This window comes from Alnus glutinosa, chromosome 8, assembly GCF_958979055.1.
Source record: "Alnus glutinosa chromosome 8, dhAlnGlut1.1, whole genome shotgun sequence".
Lineage (NCBI taxonomy): Eukaryota > Viridiplantae > Streptophyta > Magnoliopsida > Fagales > Betulaceae > Alnus > Alnus glutinosa.
This window is the reverse complement of record NC_084893.1, coordinates 21,486,672-21,507,931: the sequence shown is the minus strand read 5'-3', so window position 1 is coordinate 21,507,931 and position 21,260 is coordinate 21,486,672. Positions and strand designations below refer to the sequence as shown.

Below are 21,260 nucleotides of genomic sequence, written 5' to 3'. Positions count from 1 at the left end.
CGTTAGTTGTTTAAAATTCGTAATGTTTCTCACAAATTCTACTTTTTTTCAAATGGATCCGATTGGAAATTATTTTTTCTTATTACAATATTTGTGATATATATGATACACGTACAATTGAACATCTTTGAGTAAGGTATCCCCCCACTTCAAATTTTAGAGAATATTTCTGTGACGCCCCACATTGATAGGGTATAGGAATGGGTATGTGCTTATATGTATATTCGCACCCTCCTTGACACAACGTGTTTTAAAGCCGTGATGGTCATGAACCGATCAGAACTCTGCAGTTAAGCGTGCTTCTGCAAGAGTAGTACCAGGATGGGTAACCTCCTACGAAGTCTGGTTCGGAGGAGCCAAAAATTGACAATATTGTATCATTAGGGGTGGGTCGTTTCAAATGGTATCAGAGCCATTGTCCAGCCTGAGATGAAGGAGTGTGCACAAGCCTATGAGGGTCACTAGCAGGCACTAGCTGGGACGCCAAGAATGGAGCGATCCCATGAGGGTCGCTAACGGGGATGCTGGGTCTCAAGAGAGAGTGATTGTAACGTCTCACATCGCTTGGGTATGAAAATGGGTATGTGCTTATATGTATATTCGCACATTCCTTGATACAGCTCTTTTTAAAGCTGTGATGGCCATGAACTATCATAATTCCTCAGTTAACCGTACTTCTGCGAAAGTAGTACCAAGATGGGTGACCTCATGGAAAGTCTAGTTCGGGAGAACTAAAAGTGGACAATATTATGTCGTTGAAGGTAGGTCATTACAATTTCAATCCAACACAATTCAGATTAGCAATATAATCAGTTTACAATCCAAATACAACAGTTATAATTACCAAACCTAAGAAAGCATAAAATAAGATTAACACAGATTTTGGTAACGAAGTGTGAACTTTTGAAAAACTCTTCAAAAGAAAAACTAGTCTGAAAGCCTGCTATGCTGTTAATCCAAAAGGAAGACTACTATGGAAGAAAAAAAATTTATAACCAGACTACTTACAACCTTCATAACCTAGATACAAGCTCGTAATCCCAGCAAATGACATGTTTGCCTCCCATCACAATGACTCCAGAACTTTGGCCTTCTTCTACAGTATCTCCTCCATGAACGAATTCGCTCACTGCAAATCAGAACACCTGTGGCTAAATTCTTTTTATGTGGATTAAAGGTAATAAACAATGAAAAGGTTTAATCTATGTTTACACGCAATGCGTATGAAATAGTCACACCTCACTATGTGAAGCGTGTGTACTAAGGCTTAAATATGTAGGGTAAAACCTAGGTTTAATAAGTTAAGTCAGCTGAGGAAAAAATAGGCTATTGTAGGTTCGCTCAACTGAGGGTCAATTGAATTGTCAATTGAACTCTCTGGTTTCAGAATTTTCGCTTGATGTTTTAGTTTTTTAGTGGCCAATTTAGTGTTCATAAAAAGAGATTGAATGTACACTTTTGGGGTATTCTAGTACTTAGGAGTTTGACAAAATTCATCAAAGTTGTAAAGAACAAAGGTCAAGTTCAAAAATTCGCCTATTGATGTCTGGATGTGATGTGTTATAAAGAGCCAACGAGGCACTCGTTTGGAATTGTGTTAGTACCTGTCCAGATGAGACACTTAATAAGTGAATTTCAAAGAACCACCAAGAAGGTCATTCGGAAAACCGTTCGCATGGGTCCAAATTAGTCAAATGTATCCTAAATCCCCCGAGAGCCTCGTTTGCAAAAACATTTGATGGAGTCGAGACGAGATGTTGTATTTGGAGCAACTAAAAGCCTCATTTGCAAATACTTTCGATGGGTTCCGCACAATAAGCTTTTATTTGGAGTCCCAAGCAGCTCGTCCACAAATGGGTTCAGACATGTCCGAATGTCGCCAGGATTTAAGGCATGAAACCCTAGCCTTGTCCGGACGAGCTTACTTATACTTTCGGATGCCATCTGCAAAATTGCACATGTTAATGTTTTGATTGGACTAAAACACTTATATTTCCTTGGGGCATTTAAGGACTGATATGCACGACTCCCAAGGTGTTGATGTTGCTTAGGTTGTCTATTTATTGTGCTAAGAAAGAAAATTCAATCTCCATGCTTCCAAGATCAATTCTCTCTTAGAGTTTTATTGAAACCACACAAGTTTACAAAAACCTTTAGCTACCAAAGTTTTAGGATTGCAAGAGGAAGCTTGATAGAAGAATTGCCCAAAAGTTCTGGAACTACTACAGTAGGAGGCAAGTGAGTCTCTTATCTGTACAAGGAAGGTGTCTATTACAAAGGTTTTGTACATGTGTCTTTGAAAATTAAATTCTTCTATAGTGGATAGGTTTCCTGGGTTTGACTGCCCTAAACTGGCTTTATCTTTGAGAAGTTTTTCAAATGGTGTCAAAAGGATAAGGATCCCCTAAAGTTTCTTTGAAATTGTAGATTTTCAAATTACGGAATTTATGACCTTTTTAAGCATCTAAATGCTTGGAAAATGCCACCTATTAAAAAGGTGCCATATTATCGAGACAACCAAAAAGATTTTTTTCTCCCAAAAGGCTTCTTTTTCACTTTTGCAAAGATACTTCTTATTCAGAAAACTAAAAGACAATTTTTTACTCAAAGCTGTTTTACAACATGGAGAACAAGAACCAAATGAAAATATACTAAATTCTCAACTATAACATGCTACATTTTTAATAGGTAGCATTTTTCAAGTGTTTTGATGCTTAAAAATAGCATAAATTCTGTAAATTAAGAATCTACAAATAAGGGATCCTAATCCTTTCACTTCAACAACAAATTCGTATGTTTATTGGTGATTAGTTTATTTAATTCTGATTACTGTTTGCGAGATAATTTATTGTGTGCTTAATTTTTATATCAGCAATATTTTTTATACTCACCTATTCACCCCTTCCCCCTCCCCTCTAAGTGTTGTTAGGGTCTAAACTGTGTCTTTCAATTGGTATTAGAGCAATGTTCACTCCGTTAGAATTAACCTCTTAAGTGTGATCCATTACCCTTGTTGTTAGTGGCTTAGTTTAAATCAAAGTTTCTGTCTGTACCCCTATACTTTGACGGGAATAACTATGCTTATTGGTTGGTTCGGATGAGGGCATTCTTGAAAGCTTTGGATGAATTTTTCCAGGTCTCAATTAAGAATTGATGAAAAAGACTAGCAGCTACTGTAAATGCATGGTGCAAAGAAAAATTGGCAGAGTGTAACTGAATAATTAAGGCTTAAATGCCTTGTTCATGGTAGTCTCACAGAAGAAATTCAAATGAATTTCTTTGTGTGAAGGTGCTAAGGATGCATGGGTTATCTTAGAAGTGACCAATGAAGGAACCAAAACAATCAAGAATTCCAAACTTCAAATGTTGATTTTTAAGTTTGAGGATATTAGGATGAAGGAGGGAAAGACCTTTGATGTTTTCTATGCCTAGTTGAATGATATTGTGAACTTCTCCTTTAACCTAGGTGAGAAGATAGAAGAATCTAAGGTCGTTTGTAAACTCACGAGGTTTTACCTAAACGGTTTTGACCTAAGTTACGGCCATAGAGGAGAGTAAAGACCTAGGTATGATGAAAGTTGAATAACTCATAGGATTATTTACAAACCTATGAGTTGTCATTTCCCCAACCCAAGAAAAATAGATTGGCGTTGAAGACGGTGAAGGAAGAGGAAAGTGATTCCACTAATGTGGACTCTTCTGATGGGGAATTAGTTGTTCTTGAAAGGATATTTAGATTAATAAATTGCATTCACCCCAATACTTATCACCCCAATACTTATCAAATTTTTGAGCCATTCCACTCGCCTTTGATCTTATGTATTCATTCTTATCCATACATTTATACTCAAAATTTCTTTCATTCTCCATACCTCAAATAGAAACAAATTTAAGGTAGGGTAATCACTCCAGATACTATGTTCTCAACCTTGTCCCATTGTTCAGGACTCACAACCCACTGAAATGCCTAATCAACTTGATGATACCTCGGGAACACTTTTTTGAACCCTATTGCAGTAGCTAACATCAAGTAGGTGTTGTTTCGATGCGTAGGGAAATCTAAAATCAATTTCTTTGATGGCAAATACAATCGTTTTGCTGTATCACTAAATTCCCTCAACCAACCCTCAGAAGCAACCAAATACTTGATACACTACCGCATAGAATCAATGATGCCCCTAATTTCAACAAGCCTTGCTTGCACCAACAAGTTTGTAACATGCGCACAACATCACACATGGAACAACCGACCCCCAACAGGCAACACATTCCTTAACTCAAAATCATATTTAATGATTTTAATAGTAGAATCATTTGCCTTCACATTATCCACTGTTATCGTAAATACTTTATCATCAATGCTCCAGTCTATGAAACACTTTCGTAGGGCATTAGCAATAACAACACCGCTATGTTGAGGAGATATGTTTCAAAAGTTCAAAATTCGCTTCTGAAAGAACCAATCTGAGTCCACAAAGTAGCAAATGGCCACCATATATGACACCCTTTGCGAAGATGTCTACATATCAGTGGTGATGTTTACCTTGTCAATCCCACTTAGCAATGTTTTCATCTTCTTCTTTTTCATTATGGTATGTAGTCATGCAATCATTTTTCAAAGTTGCACAATTAATATTTTTCCAGTGGACACCCTCATAAACTTGTTAAAAAGTTCATGCTACATCATATTAAAAGGATATTCATGGAAGAGCACCATGTGGGTAGTAAGTTCTCTAACCTTCTTCTCATTAAAAGAAAAACTTGACAAGCTTCCCACCCCACCCATCTCACTAGGATCAAAGATCAAAGTCTTTTGCTTCTTGGTGTTGTTGAACTCCACAGATTTGACACAAGCACTCAAATGCATACCAAGTGTTGAGGTAAAACTTGATTTGGAAACAGCAAACAACTTTTTTTTTACACCAGTTACACTGTGATTTTTTTACACCACCAACTTCAGTAGCAGAAAAGTCATCCCAAACTTTAGAAGTCTTTTGTCTTTGCTTCTTTTCATATGCATTATTACCATTATCACCATCAGTAGGAGGAGTACCCAAAGTTAGAGGATCAGCAGGAGGACTATCCAAAGTTAGGGGATCAGCAGGAGGAGTACCCATAGTTAGGGGTTGATTTGCTATATTTCCATTGCCACCAACTCTAGTGGAGGGGAAGCAGTAATTGTATCATTGCCTAAGTCAACTTTATTGACTTCTATAGGTTGACTTATGTTCTCCATAACTATTATAAGTTCTAAAATATAAAACTTTATAGCAAAACGGGGTTGTTAACTAACAAAGATTAGATTAGATTATAGGGCTATTAACTAACCTCAAACAATATATTAGATTATAGGGCTATTAATTAACTTCAAACAATAGATTAGATTATAGGGCTATTAATTAACTTCAAACAATAGATTAGATTATAGGGCTATTAACTAACTTCAAATAATATATTAGATTATAGGGCTGTTAACTAACTTCAAACAACATGCAGATTATGTTTTGTTAACTAAAAAACAAAATCGCAGGTTATGGAATGTTAGCTAACAAAAAGCATGGCAGATTCTAGGGTGTTAATTAACCTCAAACAACATGGCAAATTATATTTTGTTTACTAAAAAACAAAATGGTAGATTATGGAATGTTAGCTAACAAAGAGCATGACAGATTCTAGGCTGTTAACTAACCTCAAACAACATGGCAGCTTATGTTTTGTTAACTAAAAATCAAAATGACAAATTATGGAATGTTAGCTAGCAAAGAGCATGGCAGATTCTAGGGTGTTAACTAACCTGAAATAACATGACAAATTATGTTTAATTAACTAAAAAACAAAATGGTAGATTATGGAATGTTAGCTTACAAAGAGCCTAATAGATTCTAAGGTTGTTAACTAACCTTAAACAACATGTCAAATTATATTTTATTAACTAAAAAACAAAATGGCAGATTATGGAATGTTAACTAGCAAAGAGCATGGTAGATTTCAGGGCTGTTAACTAACCTCAAACAACATAGCAGATTATGTTTTGTTAACTAAAAAACAAAATGGCAGATTATGGAATGTTAACTAACAAAGATCATGTAACCTTCTATTTAAAGAGCTCAGTTACTCAAACAAAACATAATAGATTACAAATTGTAAAAAATCCTCAGACTTGATGTTGTTCTAATGGGGTTTGTAGCTTGCAAATTTGAAAAAACCAAGTCAAGGAGGTAAAGAGGCAAAGAGTAAAAACTTGATGATAGCCTGTGACTCTGTCACTTGAAATGTGAAAAAAAATCCATACATTAATATTGTAAATTAGATCTAAATAAAACTGAAAAGAAAAAAAAATTAAATCATCACATCCCTTGAGACCGGAGTTACATACCTAAGTTGCATACATTATACTTGTAGTTGTAGTCGGCTTCAAGCTTTCAAGTATTGAAAAGTTCAGCAATCAAAACTCAAATGACAGGCTCAGGTTGCAAGACCATTCATTCTTTAGAATATTTTCTCTCTTGAGTGCAACATGAGCAAGAGCATGTATGAACTATCATATGGGAGGATTCGAGAAAGAAAGAACAACCAAATCAAAACACTCAAAGCCCAATACTCGAGTAGCACATCCATCAGATCGATAGTCGTGTATGCCTCTGCCATTGGTATGGGCTACAACCTACCGCTACGCGTAAGAGTTAGGACGGTAGGAGATCACAAAATTATGAATTTTGGCTGCGAGATGGGAGCCTTTGGAGGGATGGGATGGGATGGCTGATTGCCCTGTACCTTCTTCTGGTTTAAACTTGACGAGATTGAAGAAAAAATTCTCAAGGGTTTCTTGAATTTCTTCCCCAGAATGCCTAGAACTACATATTTGCCATCCAATTTTCTCCTTGATTGTTCATCAACGACTGATGAAGAAACTTGAGGGAACAAGCAGTTGAAAGGTCGGGTGATGCATTGAATGGGAACATTTACTTCTTCAACAACGATTCAAAGACTCAAGTCACTTAGCAACTAAGCATTCAATGCTTGCTTGCTCTGCATTGATTTCTCACTCAGATAAAGCATTTTGAAAATCTGAGAAATGAGAAGGGAGAGATTTATCACCATTCGATTTTGCTTATTGAATACAATGAATTTAATCAATTGATTTTGAACAGCCTAGATCAAACATTGGTTTTGGTGAATGAACAGTGGGATGTCAGCCTCTCAAACTTGAAGACCATGTATGCCGTATGTGTAAACACCAAGATTTCAAAAAAGAAAAAAAAATGATCCTCTACGTACGTTTATTGCTGAAATTGATGCCATCTTTACACTGTCATTGTTGCACTTGTATAGTTGTACACATTCATGCATACATCAATGGACTATGTGTATTGTCTTCATATGATGTTGTATACTTGTGTGATATTATCTATAAATTTATAAGAAGTAATGAAGTATGATAATATTGATATAAATATTAAGTAACCTATATAAATATACACACTTATAAGTTATATCTTTGTATAACCGATTATATATGTGACATATATCATCAAGCTAACGACAAGTCAGGTAGGGGTGGGTATCAGTTCGGTCGATTCGGTTAATTTAATTTGACTTTCGGTTCGGTTAACCGACTTTGTTGATTAAGTCGGTTAATTAACTGACTTCATTCCAACAAACTATATTTTCGAAAATATCAGTTAAAGTGGTCGGTTAAGTTAATTAACATGGGTAATGAAACAACGTCGTTTTGATTTTTTAAAAGGAAAAAAAAAAAAAAAAAAAAAAAAAAAATTGATCAAACACTTCGTTCTTACTAAAACGACGTCGTTTCGTTTTATGTTAATTCGGTTAATCAGTCGGTTAAAAGGTGGTTTGATAAGTCGATTAAAATTTTAACCGAACCGACTTTCGGAACAAAATTTTATACTGACTACAGAACCGAAATTAGTCAGTAGGCGATCAATGGTTGTTCGGTTTGGTTTAGTTAGCAGTTGGTAGGCGGTAATAGGATAATTTGACCACCCCTAAAATCTGGCAAGCAGGTCGAGTCGAGCGTTATACAAGCCGAGGACCACAAGCCCTAAATGATCCGGTCGATCGGGTTGGGTCGAGCTACGAACCGAGTTCGCAAGCCTCAAGCGAACGGGACTAAACGAGGGTTATATGGACCGAGCTCGCGTGGTCTAAACGAGTTTGGCGAGCCGGTCGTGTAGAGCGCTAAATAAGTCAAGCTCGCGAGCTCCTGTCGAGTTCCATCGAGCGAGCCAGGTATGTATCGCTCGATAGAACAATGCTGAGCTCGAGTTCAAATCGAGCTTAACTAATCGTGTTTTTAATGAGCGGGTTTGTACAATGCCGAACTCGAGCTTAACCAAGCGTGTACAACCATAGTTACCATTCAATTTTTAAGAAATTTAAGTACATGTTTAAATGTAATAATCTAAACCCATGAATGTAAATGTGGACGGTAAACCGACCGGATCGGAGATGTCCATCCTCCGATATCCGACAGCTAGCAACATAATTTTAACACGGTCGCACGTACGCCTTAATCCCAACTGCGGGGTGCTATCTGACGTGGCGCTGACTAGGTTGCTTCCCTCCCAACCTCACTCTCCAAGAGCAACTCCCACAGAGAGCGAGCAGAGCAAGGATCGATTTCGCACCAGCCCAGCCGTCTAGGGTTTCTCTCCCCAACAAATTCAAACCCTGATTCGATTACTTCCTTTCTCCGCAGCCCAAAACCCTAAATTTTCTCCCACCTTCCCCCCAAAAACCCTAGCGCCCTACATTCTCAATTCCCCTTAACCCCTAAATCCCGGGGTTTTAAAATCCTCCATCAAGTTAGGGTTTTTGTTTGTGGACTTCTCCTACGTAAAAAAACTAAAGATATTACCTTTAATTCGTTTCGGTTTCCAGGGTTTTTGTTCAAATTAGGGTTTTTGAGAGCTCGTTTACATGTATGGCTTCAGGGCTCTTAGGCGGTGACGAAGCGAGAGAGAAGAAGCGCAGGTGGGAGGAGAGCAACAAAGTCTATACCCGAAAGCAAAACAAGAAACCCAAGAATTCCAACAATGTGTCCTCCCAAACCCTAGCCACCACCACCGAAGACAACAACTCTCAACAGGCGCGGAGTTCCGATGCGGCGGCTTCTGATGATTCGTCTAGCCTCAATCTCCCGCAGCCGGTAGCACAGAGCGATCGTGAGCTCGCCAATGGGAATGGCTTGCCGGGTTATACGAGTTTCGAGAACCGGGTTAGGATTAGCGTGAGTTCGAGGTCGAAGAGTGAGGTTAGAGAGCTTAGGAGGAAGCTAGTGAGTGAGCTTGACCAAGTGAGGGGCCTAATGAAGAAGCTTGAAGATGCGGTTGATAGGGTTGGGAGTGCAATGAGGGTCAATTCAGAGGTGGGTTCCAATTCGAAGCCGTTTCGGGCTGTGGCGGAGACTAATGATCAATGGGTTGGTGAATTAGTGGAGAAAGAGAAGAGGACGCCCAAGGAAAAACAGTATCATAAGAATTCGAATTTGGTTTCAAGGAAGGAAAGTAACAAGAAGTTGAAATCCAATGGAGGGAAGAGGGATGGTGGGCGTGAAATGGGATTCATGGTTGACAGGGATTGGCATTCGAGTCCGGTGTTTAAGAGCTGTAGTGATTTGCTCACCAAGTTGATGAAGCATAAGTTTGGTTGGGTGTTTAATAAGCCAGTGGATGTGAAGGGTCTCGGACTTCATGATTACCATACCATTATAAAGCACCCTATGGATTTGGGAACGGTGAAGAACAGGCTGAGCAAGAATTGGTATAAGTCGGCAAGGGAGTTTGCAGAGGATGTAAGACGTACGTTTAGTAATGCCATGTTGTATAATCCAAAAGGGCAGGATGTTCACTTCATGGCTGAGCAGCTGTCCAAGATATTTGATGACCAATGGAAGCCCATAGAGGTCGAGTTTAATCGTACTAGGAGAATTGAAAAGGCTCATGATGCAGGTTTGTCAACACCCACTTCAAGAAAGGCTCCAATGCTAGCTCGAGCTCGAGCTCCTGCTCCGGCTTCAGTTCTAGCGCCTGCTCCTCCACCACCAGTGGAAATGAGGACTTTGGATAGATCAGAATCTATGACAATGCCTGTGGAGCCCAAATTGAAAGCTGCTAGCTCTGGTCAGCTGGGTAGGATCACCGTTCCGAAGAAACCTAAAGCTAGGGATTTTGAAAAAAGGGACATGACTTACGAGGAGAAGCAGAGGCTCAGCTTAAACCTTCAGAGTTTGCCTTCGGAGAAACTAGATAATATTGTCCAGATAATTAGGAAGAGGAATCCTGGGATGTTTCAACAAGATGATGAGATTGAAGTGGACATGGCAAGTGTTGATCCAGAAACACTTTGGGAACTAGATAGATTTGTGACCACTTACAAGAAGAGTTTGAGCAAGAATAAGAGAAAAGCTGAACTTGCTCCTAATTCAGAGGCAGAAACCGACCGTGCTACCCAGGAGACAGTAAGACCATGAATTACTTATTATTTCAGTCTCTCACTTTCTTTTCTAAATGAAAATTTTCTTGGCTAAATTCATGTTATCATCTTTCAGAATCTGGCTCCAGCCATTGCCGAGGCACCAAAAGAAACTGAACCAGGTAAAATTCTTGAATTCAAAAGGATTGGTGGTTCTTTGCTTTGAGTTCATCCTTGGTTTCTGAGGAAATCTAATTATGTGCTGACACTATTTGAAAACCTGTTGGATTTTGACTAGCTGAAAACCATACTACCAAATTCACCCCAGTTCAAGGAGAAAAAAAGCAAGGTGATAACATGAGTGGATCGAGTAGTTCCGGTGGCAGCGGCTCTGGATCCTCTTCAAGTGGTAAATACTAAATAGTTCAACTGATGGCTGCTAAATAGTATGCTTGCATCTGTTTGATTATAGGGCCATCTAAGTCCATATGTAGATTAATTAATCTACTCCGTTATTTTGCTTGCAGATTCTGACAGTGATAGTCCCTCTGCTTCTGGATCAGATGCGGAGCATTTACCTTGAACTTAAGAGGATCCAGTTGAGGTTGGAAAGCATTATCTTTTTCTTTTTCTTTTATCTACATATAACATTATCTTAGTTTTTGAAATTCACTGGTCTCCTGTTATTTACGTGACTTCTAATAATATTGTCATTCAAGCTTTGTATTATATATTTGGGAAATTATGGCACTGTCCCCTCGTTCTTTCGCGCTTTTTGACGTTGAGACTCCAGTTTCTAATTTGATGAAATCAAGATCTGTGCTCGGGATATTTGTAAATCGAGACTTCCATCAAATGAATAACTTCCATCAAATGAATAACATGAATAACAATTATGCCCTTAAATCAAAAAGTAGAAGAAAAAAAGAAGCTGGGCAGGGTGCTGTCACCCAGCCATGCCACGGTTGCATGGTTTGATGGCCAGCCTAAATAAAATTTATCTAAGGAGCATAATTGTATTTTCATATCATTTTTATTATCTGTTTGACAGAAAATACTAACAAATGTCTCGATTTACAAATATTCAAAGTACGGGTCTTGATTTCAACAGATTGAAAACTGGGGTCTTAATGTCAAAAAAGCACAAAAGGTTTGTGACATAATTTCCCAATATCTTTCACCCCTAAGACTTAACGGTTCAGTCCATCTCACCCGCTTCATTATTGAATGAATATCTTTTAAAGTGTGCCCCAAACATGCTATTTCATTATGTGAAGACCATGTTATATGCCATTTGTTCAGTTGCAGCTGGATTAAGAGAAAGCTCCTTTAAGTCTGAAACATATTCATAAATTGAGCATAGTTGAAATGAGAATATTAATATGGATGAGTGGGAATACTAGGAAAGATAAGATAAGGTATGAAGTCATCCATTCAAAGTCACGGGTTGCCGCTGTTGAGAAAAAGATGAAGGAGAGTTGTTTAAGATGGTTTAGTCATGTGCAACGAAACTGATTAATGAACTGGTAAGAGAAAGTGATTTAATTCAAGTTGAGGGAGTGAAAAGAGGAAGGCTTAGAATGAAATGGGTAGAAATAAAGAAAAATGATATGGTAATTAGGGAGGCAACAGAGAGTATGACTTTAAATAGATGGAATGGGGAAAAAAAAAATACATATGGCTAACACCGATTCCTTGAGTAGGATCCATAGTTAATTGAAATTTTTTGACAAGTATAGTTAATTGAAATTCAAGCTTACTTGAATTGACTTAAGAACTGAAGCGGTTTTTTTTTTTTATTATTATTATTATTTTTATTTTTAATTTGTCATTATATGGGATTTATATGAATTTATCAATATAAGTTATCTAATCGGTATTTTTGCAAGGTAGTTTTCTGCTGTGATGTGTGAAAATATTCTGAAAAGTTTTTGAAGAATGTTTGCTATATGGTTTTGTCCTTTGATTGACAAACATTACCATAGTTTGCTCTCCATCTTGGGTGGAAAGTGTAGTGGCTTTACACTCCATTGCCATGCTTACCCGCATCTCTGACTGCAAAATATTATTACCATGCTGTCTCCATAACTATCACCTCAATACCGCTAGTACTACTGCTACCCTCACGTTTCCATGCTGCCTCTACCTCCACTGCTACCACATTTCCCCAATTTCTGTTTATTCTAGTTGTAGGTCATTATGCTGAAAATTGCTGAAAAGTAGAAACTTTGATGAGTGTAGGGAAAAATTTATATTGAAGAAAAAAATAGTGACATGTTTTACTTCATTTTTCAAGATAATGCTACTGTTAGTTTTCTAAGACTAATGCACATATTTTACAAATTGTATGTTATAGTGTACCTTATGATTTGTAAAGGCTAACTGCATAACATATCATTAGTTAATTTTCTTCTCCCTTGGAAATTTAAAGTCTTTGTAGTTTTAAAAGAGATGCAGATATTTTGAGAATTCCCTTTCCAGATATCTATTTCCAACTTATGCTTTACACAGTTTTCAGATTGATTCTTGTTATGGAACTATGACTGTGATAGGGATAAGATCTAAGATAAGATTTCAAATAAACTCTAATCCTAATTTAAAATAGAGAAATGTTTAGTTTCATTTTCTTGCGCATCTCTTGTCTATCTCCATACAAGAAATGTGCAAATCCACCATTGAATCTATTAGACCTCATGTGAGTTCTACATATTCAATGGTAAATTTGCAAAAGAGATGTGCAAGAGAATGACACTAAACACATCTCTTTAAAATAATATAATCTTCAAATCCTAATGAATTGAAATTATATTCCAATTCAACCTATCCCTATGAGATAGTGTTTATGTGTGTCTGTGTATAGGTCTCTGTGCGCATGTGTGTGTATTCTTTGCCCATGAACACACAGTCGCATGTGGGAGTGTGTATGGCACCAGTTACCAGATAATGAAGCCAAAGTTGATAGGCTCACTGATTTTGCTGCAGTTGTTAAAGATGGGAGATGTACGTTGATCTGCAACTGTGACAACTGAAGATTTTTGAGAAGCTGATTTTGCGTGGGTTCTGGTTTGGTGTAGAACCATTCAAGGTGCTTTGCTTTACGGCTGCTCTGTTAAATGCCTTGTGGTCGGAATATTTACAACTTTTAATACTTTTATTTATAGGTGTTTTCTTGTAATCCATTTCTTTTTTTCTTTTTTGATTGTCTCCTGTTTTTTAAGCATTTTGTATGATAAGGTAGATACCGTAATGACAGGAACCCTTATTTTTTTTTTTTTGTAACAAATGTTCATTGCTACCAACCGCTAGTCATCCCTGATTTGAGAATGCTGATGCTGGGGTTTCCTGTTTGTCCTGTCAGCATTTGCGTCAACATTGTTGTTCATTTAACTTTGATAATGGGCGAGACAGTCAAAGTTGTTTTAGATCAGCCTTCCTTTGTTTTTTGTCGGGGACTAAATTGGGAGGGGGAATGTGTTTGGTCTCGTAGAGCTGTAATTGAGCGAACCGAGCCAGGCATTTGATTACTTAATAAGCAATACACATACTTATATTTATGAGTAATGCTATATACTATATCAATACCTTATAGCTATTTCATTATCTATGCTGACGCATTTCCAATCCACTATTTATTTATTTTATTATTTTTAACAATGATTTTGATCTAACGGTAGATTAGTAGTATCATGTTGGCATAGTAAGATAATGATGGAATATAGATGTGTACATGCGGGCGGATATTAACTGCCTATGTTCGCTAACTGCATTCACATTCGTTATCCACGCATGTAAATGTAGTTAGTGAAAATCACTATCCGCATATGCGGATAGCGTTTTTAAGTTATGCGGACGTGGCTATTAATCACATCTGTATACCCTTTATATATAATATATATTTTATACATTTTTAATATATATTATGTTTAATAAATTCACCAAAACGACGTCGCTATGGTGTTGAATACTAAAACGACGTCGTTTTGGATTAGATATAGGTTATGTTTTCATTAATTTGATTGGTTGTGTTGTTTTCTCGTGTAACAATTAGGCAAAACGACAAAAGTAATGTGAAATTACTATATTTTCAAAAGATTAAGACTTTAAAAAAATTAAAACAAACTCAAAACACTAATAACTGACCAAATTATTTTCAAAATCATTTAAAATAGGCCCTAATAAAAACCAAAAGAAGATCCAAAAAGTTCATTATCTAATATGCAAATAGTGGATAATAACCGTCTTTAATAACTGTAATGATCACGCAGACGCGGTTAGTAAAAATTTGATACGAATGCAGATATTTAAAAGTAATACCTATATCTTGCAAATGCGGTTGCATATATTTCAAATAATCGCGTCCCTCTGTTAATAGTTTATATACTTGGCATATAGCATTACTTTATGATCATATACATGGTACATATTAACCAACTAGTCAAGACAAGCTATGTTCACGAGCCAAGTTTATACAGGTATATTTCGGTTAATAATCACGTGTAAATTTATGTCCACAAACAACTCATATAAGAAGTTAGAACGAAGTCCGAGTAGGTGACACATGTTTTATTAGGTTCGAACAATAGGACTGATGCCCCTTTGATCACTTTGTACGTTGATTCCAGCCTCTCATTTTCTTTCCTATTTCTGCAAACAGAACACATCAATCAAATTGCTGCTCAGCATCTTCTACTTCTGCAAATTGGCCACATCAATCAAATTGCTTCACAGCAGATGCTGTGAATATATTTACATACAAAGCATGAAACGAAAATCATGAAAGTTTTGAAATCATACAATACATGTACCAATAAAAAGGAACAGGAAAGTATCGTTTGAGTGAGCATGCAAAGCGTTCCTGCAGACTGTCATGAAGCAGAGGCTGCAAGCCCCCTTTCCAATAATATAATATATTGCCCTAATAATACCAACTTTTAATCGCTTTCTTACAACCCTTTGAACTTCCTTTTTCTTTTCTTTTTTCTAGTAACAATCTGATTTTATTATTTTCTCTTCCAGCAAAAGATAAATCTTTAGGCATGACAGTCGCTGAAAAACAATCTACAGATCATCACAATAATCGAAGCAAGTAAAAAATAAGTGATCAACAAGTAATAATGAGTCAGGATGAATAAATTATGACCAACTAATTGGACAAAGTTCACAGATGTCCCTCCCTAGGAATTGCCACTGGGTATTATTGATGGAATCTTTTGCTTTATGAAAAGCCTGATATGATAGCAAAAAGCCGGTGCCACTTGCATCAACAACAAGCACAACGCTGATAAAGAAAACAAGAAGCAAAATTTGGTGCGATTTTCTCAAGGAGTTGGCATCAACCACGCCAGCCATATATAATATAGTCATCTAACTCTGGTTGGCAAACTGGATTCCCTTCTCTATAGATGACCTGAGTTCAGGTTTCAGGGCTTCCAAACCTTCTTTTTCGTACTCAGAGAGAGGGCCCAGTCCAAAAACCTCCTCTACACCATTCTTTCCAATCCTCACCTGCAAAATTGGAAAAAGGTTTTAGTACAAATAAGCAGTACACCCAAAATATATCTGCACTGTGTCTACTATCAATTGGACACGATATGCATCAAAACAACACTGACCATAACATTTTACATGTGAATGTATTTATCAAAGGAATTCTCGCATTCACACAAAAGTAATGACCATTCAAAAATGGTGTGCATCGGTAAGCAATGTAGAGACCTTTTGTAAAAGTTATCAAGATAAGTTCAAGTCAATTACCTTAGAAGCAAAGAAAGGAAGCTCAGTGATATTTGATTGAACATATGAGCATTCCACTACATCTGGAACACCATTAAGTCCCTTCAGGCAAGCATCAGCAAATATGGCTCCAGCATAGCTACAAGAAACACAGGTAATTAGTCCAGCTAAAAATATAGCAGTTTCTTTCTTTCTTTTTCCAGCTGTGAAAATAACACGCATAGGAGATTGGATATACGAAATGAGGAAATAATGGAAGGATTGGTAAACACAGGTAATTTATGTTTATATTTTTTCCAGCTAAAAATATATCAATGAATATGGTGCACCCAAGCTGATCTAAAAGTTGAAACTAGAAATTTTGTCCATCATTTTTTCCCATTTATCATACATGTATTCCTTACTGTCAAATCAATCTATAGATGGGAATTCCGCCCTTTGCTACAAGCAAAGAAAATTATCTCAAACTACAGAATACGCCATGTATATTGATGCATCAACACATTCCTTTCATATTACTATCCAAATTGGGCAAATGTTTGCCCCAAGAAGGAACCTGATGGTGTCAAACAAACCACAGTATCAAAATATCTACATAAGATACAAATTTGATTGTTATCAACAGAGACTTACGCCATTGACAATGTTGCAGATCCCTTCCCAGCCTTTGCTTCCACAACTTCTGTCCCTCCATCTTGAGTTCGCTTTGTAAGAGCCCTGATATCTTCATCTGACAAATTGGCTTTTGGTGTGGCCTATCAAACAAAGAAATCAGAATTAGCAAAGCCTCCATCAACAACAAGGCAACAAACCAGATTTTACATGAAAATATTATTAATGTATTTTCAATGGTTATACAATTCAATATGATGGACCATGAGGGAGGTTGAGGAGCAAAGAAAGTACTTGAGAAAATAGTGGGAGAATGGTTATGCCAGCGTGGCCACCAACAACTGGTACGTTAACCTCTGCAAACAAATGCACAAGACTCATGTCAACTTCGAAACTGTCTATAACATATATTTTTCCTTATACATTGTGGTACATTTGTGGGTAGGTAAAAATCATTTTTAAGACACAATAGAACTTCAACTCAACTAAGCCTTATGTAAGCATCTTGCCCTGTTCAAATGAGTTCAAATTCTTTAGAAAACCAAACAGAAATATGAACAACCCCTTTTTCATCCTCACGTTAAATTTATTCTTTTAGCAAGCAAACAGAGAGTTGCAACAAACTACAAGAACTAGTTTCCAGTAGTAAGGCATCAGGCATACCTGCAACATTCACATTGGCCTTTCCAGCATAGAATGTCTTAGCCCTAACCACATCAAGGGTAGTCACACCAAACAACCTCTTCTCATCATACACTCCTGCTTTCTTGAAAACCTCAGCAGCAATGGGAACTGTTGAGTTCACAGGGTTGCTTATCATGGTAACAAGGGCCTGCTCCCACAAATCAATTCACCAAACAATCATATAAAAGAAATTGTACCCAAATAAACCACAAGAGGAGGCAACAAAATGGTTAAAATCATTAAAGGTGTTCCACTGCCTTGTAGAATACGAAAGGCCCCATCACATTCTACATAACTTTTCACTAAAGGTTGTATTACAACAACATTAACATTTACAAAACTTACATGCCAAACATAAAAAGCGATGAAATTTAAATGCCAAACATTTCCTTTGAAATGCCCAATTCAATATAATATATTTCCAAGTCAACTACAAATTTCAAAAAAAATAGAACGATGCTTAGAGGAACATAGACTGTGACTCACATTAGGGCAGTACTTGGCGATGGCAGAGCAGAGAGATTTGACGATACCGGCATTAATGTTGAAGAGATCGTCACGGGTCATACCGGGCTTTCTGGGCACACCGGCAGGGATGATAACAACATCTGATCCCTCCAAAGCTTTTGCCAGCTGGTCGTCACCCATGTACCCGGCCACCTATATCAACACCACATACACAAACAACTTGTTCAGTTAAATCCACTAACATAGATCATGAAAAAAATTATCAATTTAAGAAATCTAATTTTATTTTAAAAAAAAAAAATGGAAAATTAAAAGAGATGGAGACAGAAAGAACCAGTAATTCAATTTTTTCCCTTTAACATGAAGAATTTAAAAGGAAAAAAAGTTGAACTAAATAAAAGTAAAAAGAAAACACCGAATAGTGAACAATCAAGTAGTTGAGTTGAATACGAAAAGAAAGAAAGAAAATCACACATAGACACATTCATGTATCCACGAACAAATACAGTATCACCACCGTTGATTATCGCTTCAACAGTCGAGATCAGCCTAAATTAATGTCTAGTTTTGGCCTAGACTACAGGGAAACCCCAGATGCAAGTCTGACCAAACCTGAGATAGCCGCAAAAAACCCTAGAAATGGAAAGAAAAATCAAAGCCAAGCATCGATAAAAACCCTAAGAGAGAGAGTGAGAGGGGTGCGTGCGGCGAGCACCTCAGATCTGGTGTTGATGTGGCTGACATCGGCGGCGACACCGGGGGTCCCAGCGATATCGTAAAGGGCGAGCTTGGAAACTAGAGGGTTTAGCTTCATCAGCAAAGACAGCGACTGCCCGATACCCCCGGCGGCGCCAAGGACGGCGACCTTGCGCTCGGGGACGGAGTCGGCGGAGTAGCCACGTCGAGCGATGTGGGCCGAGGAGCTTCTCGCCACGGCCGATTGTAGGGATCTGAACATCGAAGGCCTCATTTTTTGGGAAGAAAGTAGAGACAGCGAAAAAAGTCAGAGAAATGAAATGAGGGAGCTTTGAAGATAACAAGTGTTGTGTGAGTTCAGCGTCTCGAGCAGTCCGTCTGGAAGCTTTTTTTATTGCAGGAGAGAGTATTGGATGGTAAAAAAGTATGGGATAATTACACCGTTGGTCCTTGTGGTATATCATAATTATTTTTTATTTTCAATGGTTTAAAAAGTTTATGAGAAGTTCATGTGGTAAGCAATAATTACAAATCGATCCCTAACGTCAAATTCTGTTAAATTTTTTAACAGATTCCGTCAAATGTCACGTCAACGACACGTATCTATCTTAATAAAAAATATAAATTTATTAAAAAATAAATAAATATACTTATTTTTTTAAAAAAAAAATTAAAAATTAAAAAAAAAAAGAAAAAAAAAAAAAAAAAAAGCAGCAAGGAGTGGCCCAACCACCCCCGGCCACCGGGGGGGGGGGGGGGGGGGGGGGCGGCGCGCCACTCCTTGCTTCCGGTTTTTCTTTTTCTTTTTTTCTTTTTTTTTTTAATAAAAAAAAAAGTATTTTTGTTTATTTTTTAATAAATTTATATTTTTTTTATTAAGATGGACACGTGTCGCCAATAAGTTAGCAACACGTGGCGCTGACGTGTAGAGCTAATTGATTCCATCAAAATGGTGGACCGGAAAATCGACCCAGGGAGTAAAACATAATTATTGCATAACACAGGGACTTCCCATGAACTTTTTAAACCATAGGGAGTGCAAAATAATTATGGCATACCACATGGACCAACGGTGCAATTATCCCAAAAAATATTGCACGGTAATTTTTACTAACTTGTAATTACTGCCACTGGATTTTGGATTTTTTTTTTTTTTTTTTTGGTAGTATTCTTCAAACGTAGGACGAGTATGCTTTGAGTCTCGAACTTGGGTATGGGTCTATGCATGGGCAAGTCCTACATGCATGGATCACACATTCAATGTGTCTTAATGTAAACTTGATGTAAACTAAAATGACATAAAAATAACACGTCACTTGGGATTCATTTATTAGGTTTGCGATTTTTATTTTATTTTTTTAAAAAAAGGTAAAATTAAAAAATATAGATTTTAAAATGTGTGATTTGAAAACTTGATTTTTAAAAACGTAGTTGAGTATTAGGTAAAATTGCAATTTGACCTTTAAAATCGCAGTTTAACCTTTAAAATTATACGTTTTTTAGAAAACACCCTATTTACCTATGATTTGAAAAATTAGATTTTTAAAATGCAAAACATTTTATAAAACACAATTCTAAATTATTCATTTTTCAACGATTTAATTTAAAATCGTACTTTTTATCCATGAAATTATAATGTCAAACGCACTCTTAGTATTACCGCTTAGGTGTTGAAAAACAATAATAAAAAATTAAAAAAAAAAATTATGGTTAGATTTAATTTTACTTTATCTTTTTTTTTATTAAAATTTTGAAACTAAATATGTTACGTTTTTTTTTTTTTTTTTTCATCACCTGAGCCAAATATGTTATCCTAAACTCTAATTTTGTTTTGGCCTCTCAAACATACCAAATTTTAGTTTAGTTTCTAAAATTTAAAAGCAATCATATATTTTCATTGATATATTTAAAGTAATGTTACTCTTCATACCGGCTAGCGTGTTCTAAATGACTTATCATATCAACCACTTAAAATACGTTGCGTCAACCAGTATGATCTCACCAATACATATACTTTCATTGATATTTTTAGCAACAAATCATTTTTTCTACCAACTTTGCTATGCTTTCGGCTGTCAAATTTTGTTCTTAAAAGTCTACTTTCTTCTGTTTTTTTTTGTTTTTTTTTTTTTTTTGTTTTTTTTTTTAAGTACATCAACAAGAAATTACAACAAATAAAAATATAGGGCTAAGGCAACTCAATAAAGAGTCTTGAATTAACCTCATCAATGGTAGTAAACAAATATTAAAAGAGAATGCATCAAATAAATAATGCGGCCTTATATATTCTTGGCACGAAAACTAATAAAAGTGGTTGGTGGTTTGGTAAGGTGCACGACGAATGGTGGATCCTAGAGTCACAATAAGGTCCACAAGCCTCAAAAGGTCCAATAACACAATTTATAGCCTAGCAATGAAACAACTGCAGTAGCATACCCAAAGGTAAACCACTGTAGCAAAGAAAACACTGATGAGGATCAAAATGAAGTCTATGGTGAAGATAGTTTTAACAGCCCGAAGAAAACTAGGGAAAGCCAAATATATATATATATATATATATATATATATATATCAAGGAACAAAACATTGGCTGCTAGCATGGTGGAGGCCATTAGTCGATGTCTGAAGAC

At 36.6% G+C, this 21,260-nt stretch overlaps 2 protein-coding genes across 3 annotated transcripts; one reads left to right on the top strand and one right to left on the bottom strand.

Annotated features, from left to right (window-relative positions):
* Nucleotides 1-8,544: 8,544 nt before the first annotated feature.
* Nucleotides 8,545-13,864, top strand: LOC133875075 (transcription factor GTE3, chloroplastic). 2 transcript variants are annotated; one of them, XM_062313075.1, is made up of 5 exons: nt 8,545-10,483; nt 10,574-10,619; nt 10,736-10,846; nt 10,965-11,041; nt 13,298-13,864. In XM_062313075.1, the coding sequence occupies exons 1-4, from the start codon at nt 8,948-8,950 to the stop codon at nt 11,018-11,020; spliced, it is 1,749 nt and encodes a 582-aa protein (XP_062169059.1). In that variant the 5' UTR covers nt 8,545-8,947; the 3' UTR covers nt 11,021-11,041; nt 13,298-13,864. The 2 variants fall into 2 exon arrangements, with proteins under 2 accessions (XP_062169059.1, XP_062169058.1); XM_062313074.1 differs by having other exon boundaries at nt 8,546-10,483; nt 13,420-13,864.
* Nucleotides 13,865-15,484: 1,620 nt separating this feature from the next.
* On the bottom strand, nt 15,485-19,008 carry LOC133875216 (malate dehydrogenase, mitochondrial). The gene is made up of 7 exons (XM_062313259.1): nt 18,650-19,008; nt 17,953-18,126; nt 17,446-17,614; nt 17,077-17,138; nt 16,804-16,925; nt 16,192-16,309; nt 15,485-15,942 (listed from the first exon to the last, which is right to left on the bottom strand). The coding sequence occupies exons 1-7, from the start codon at nt 18,902-18,904 to the stop codon at nt 15,802-15,804; spliced, it is 1,041 nt and encodes a 346-aa protein (XP_062169243.1). The 5' UTR covers nt 18,905-19,008; the 3' UTR covers nt 15,485-15,801.
* Nucleotides 19,009-21,260: the final 2,252 nt, after the last annotated feature.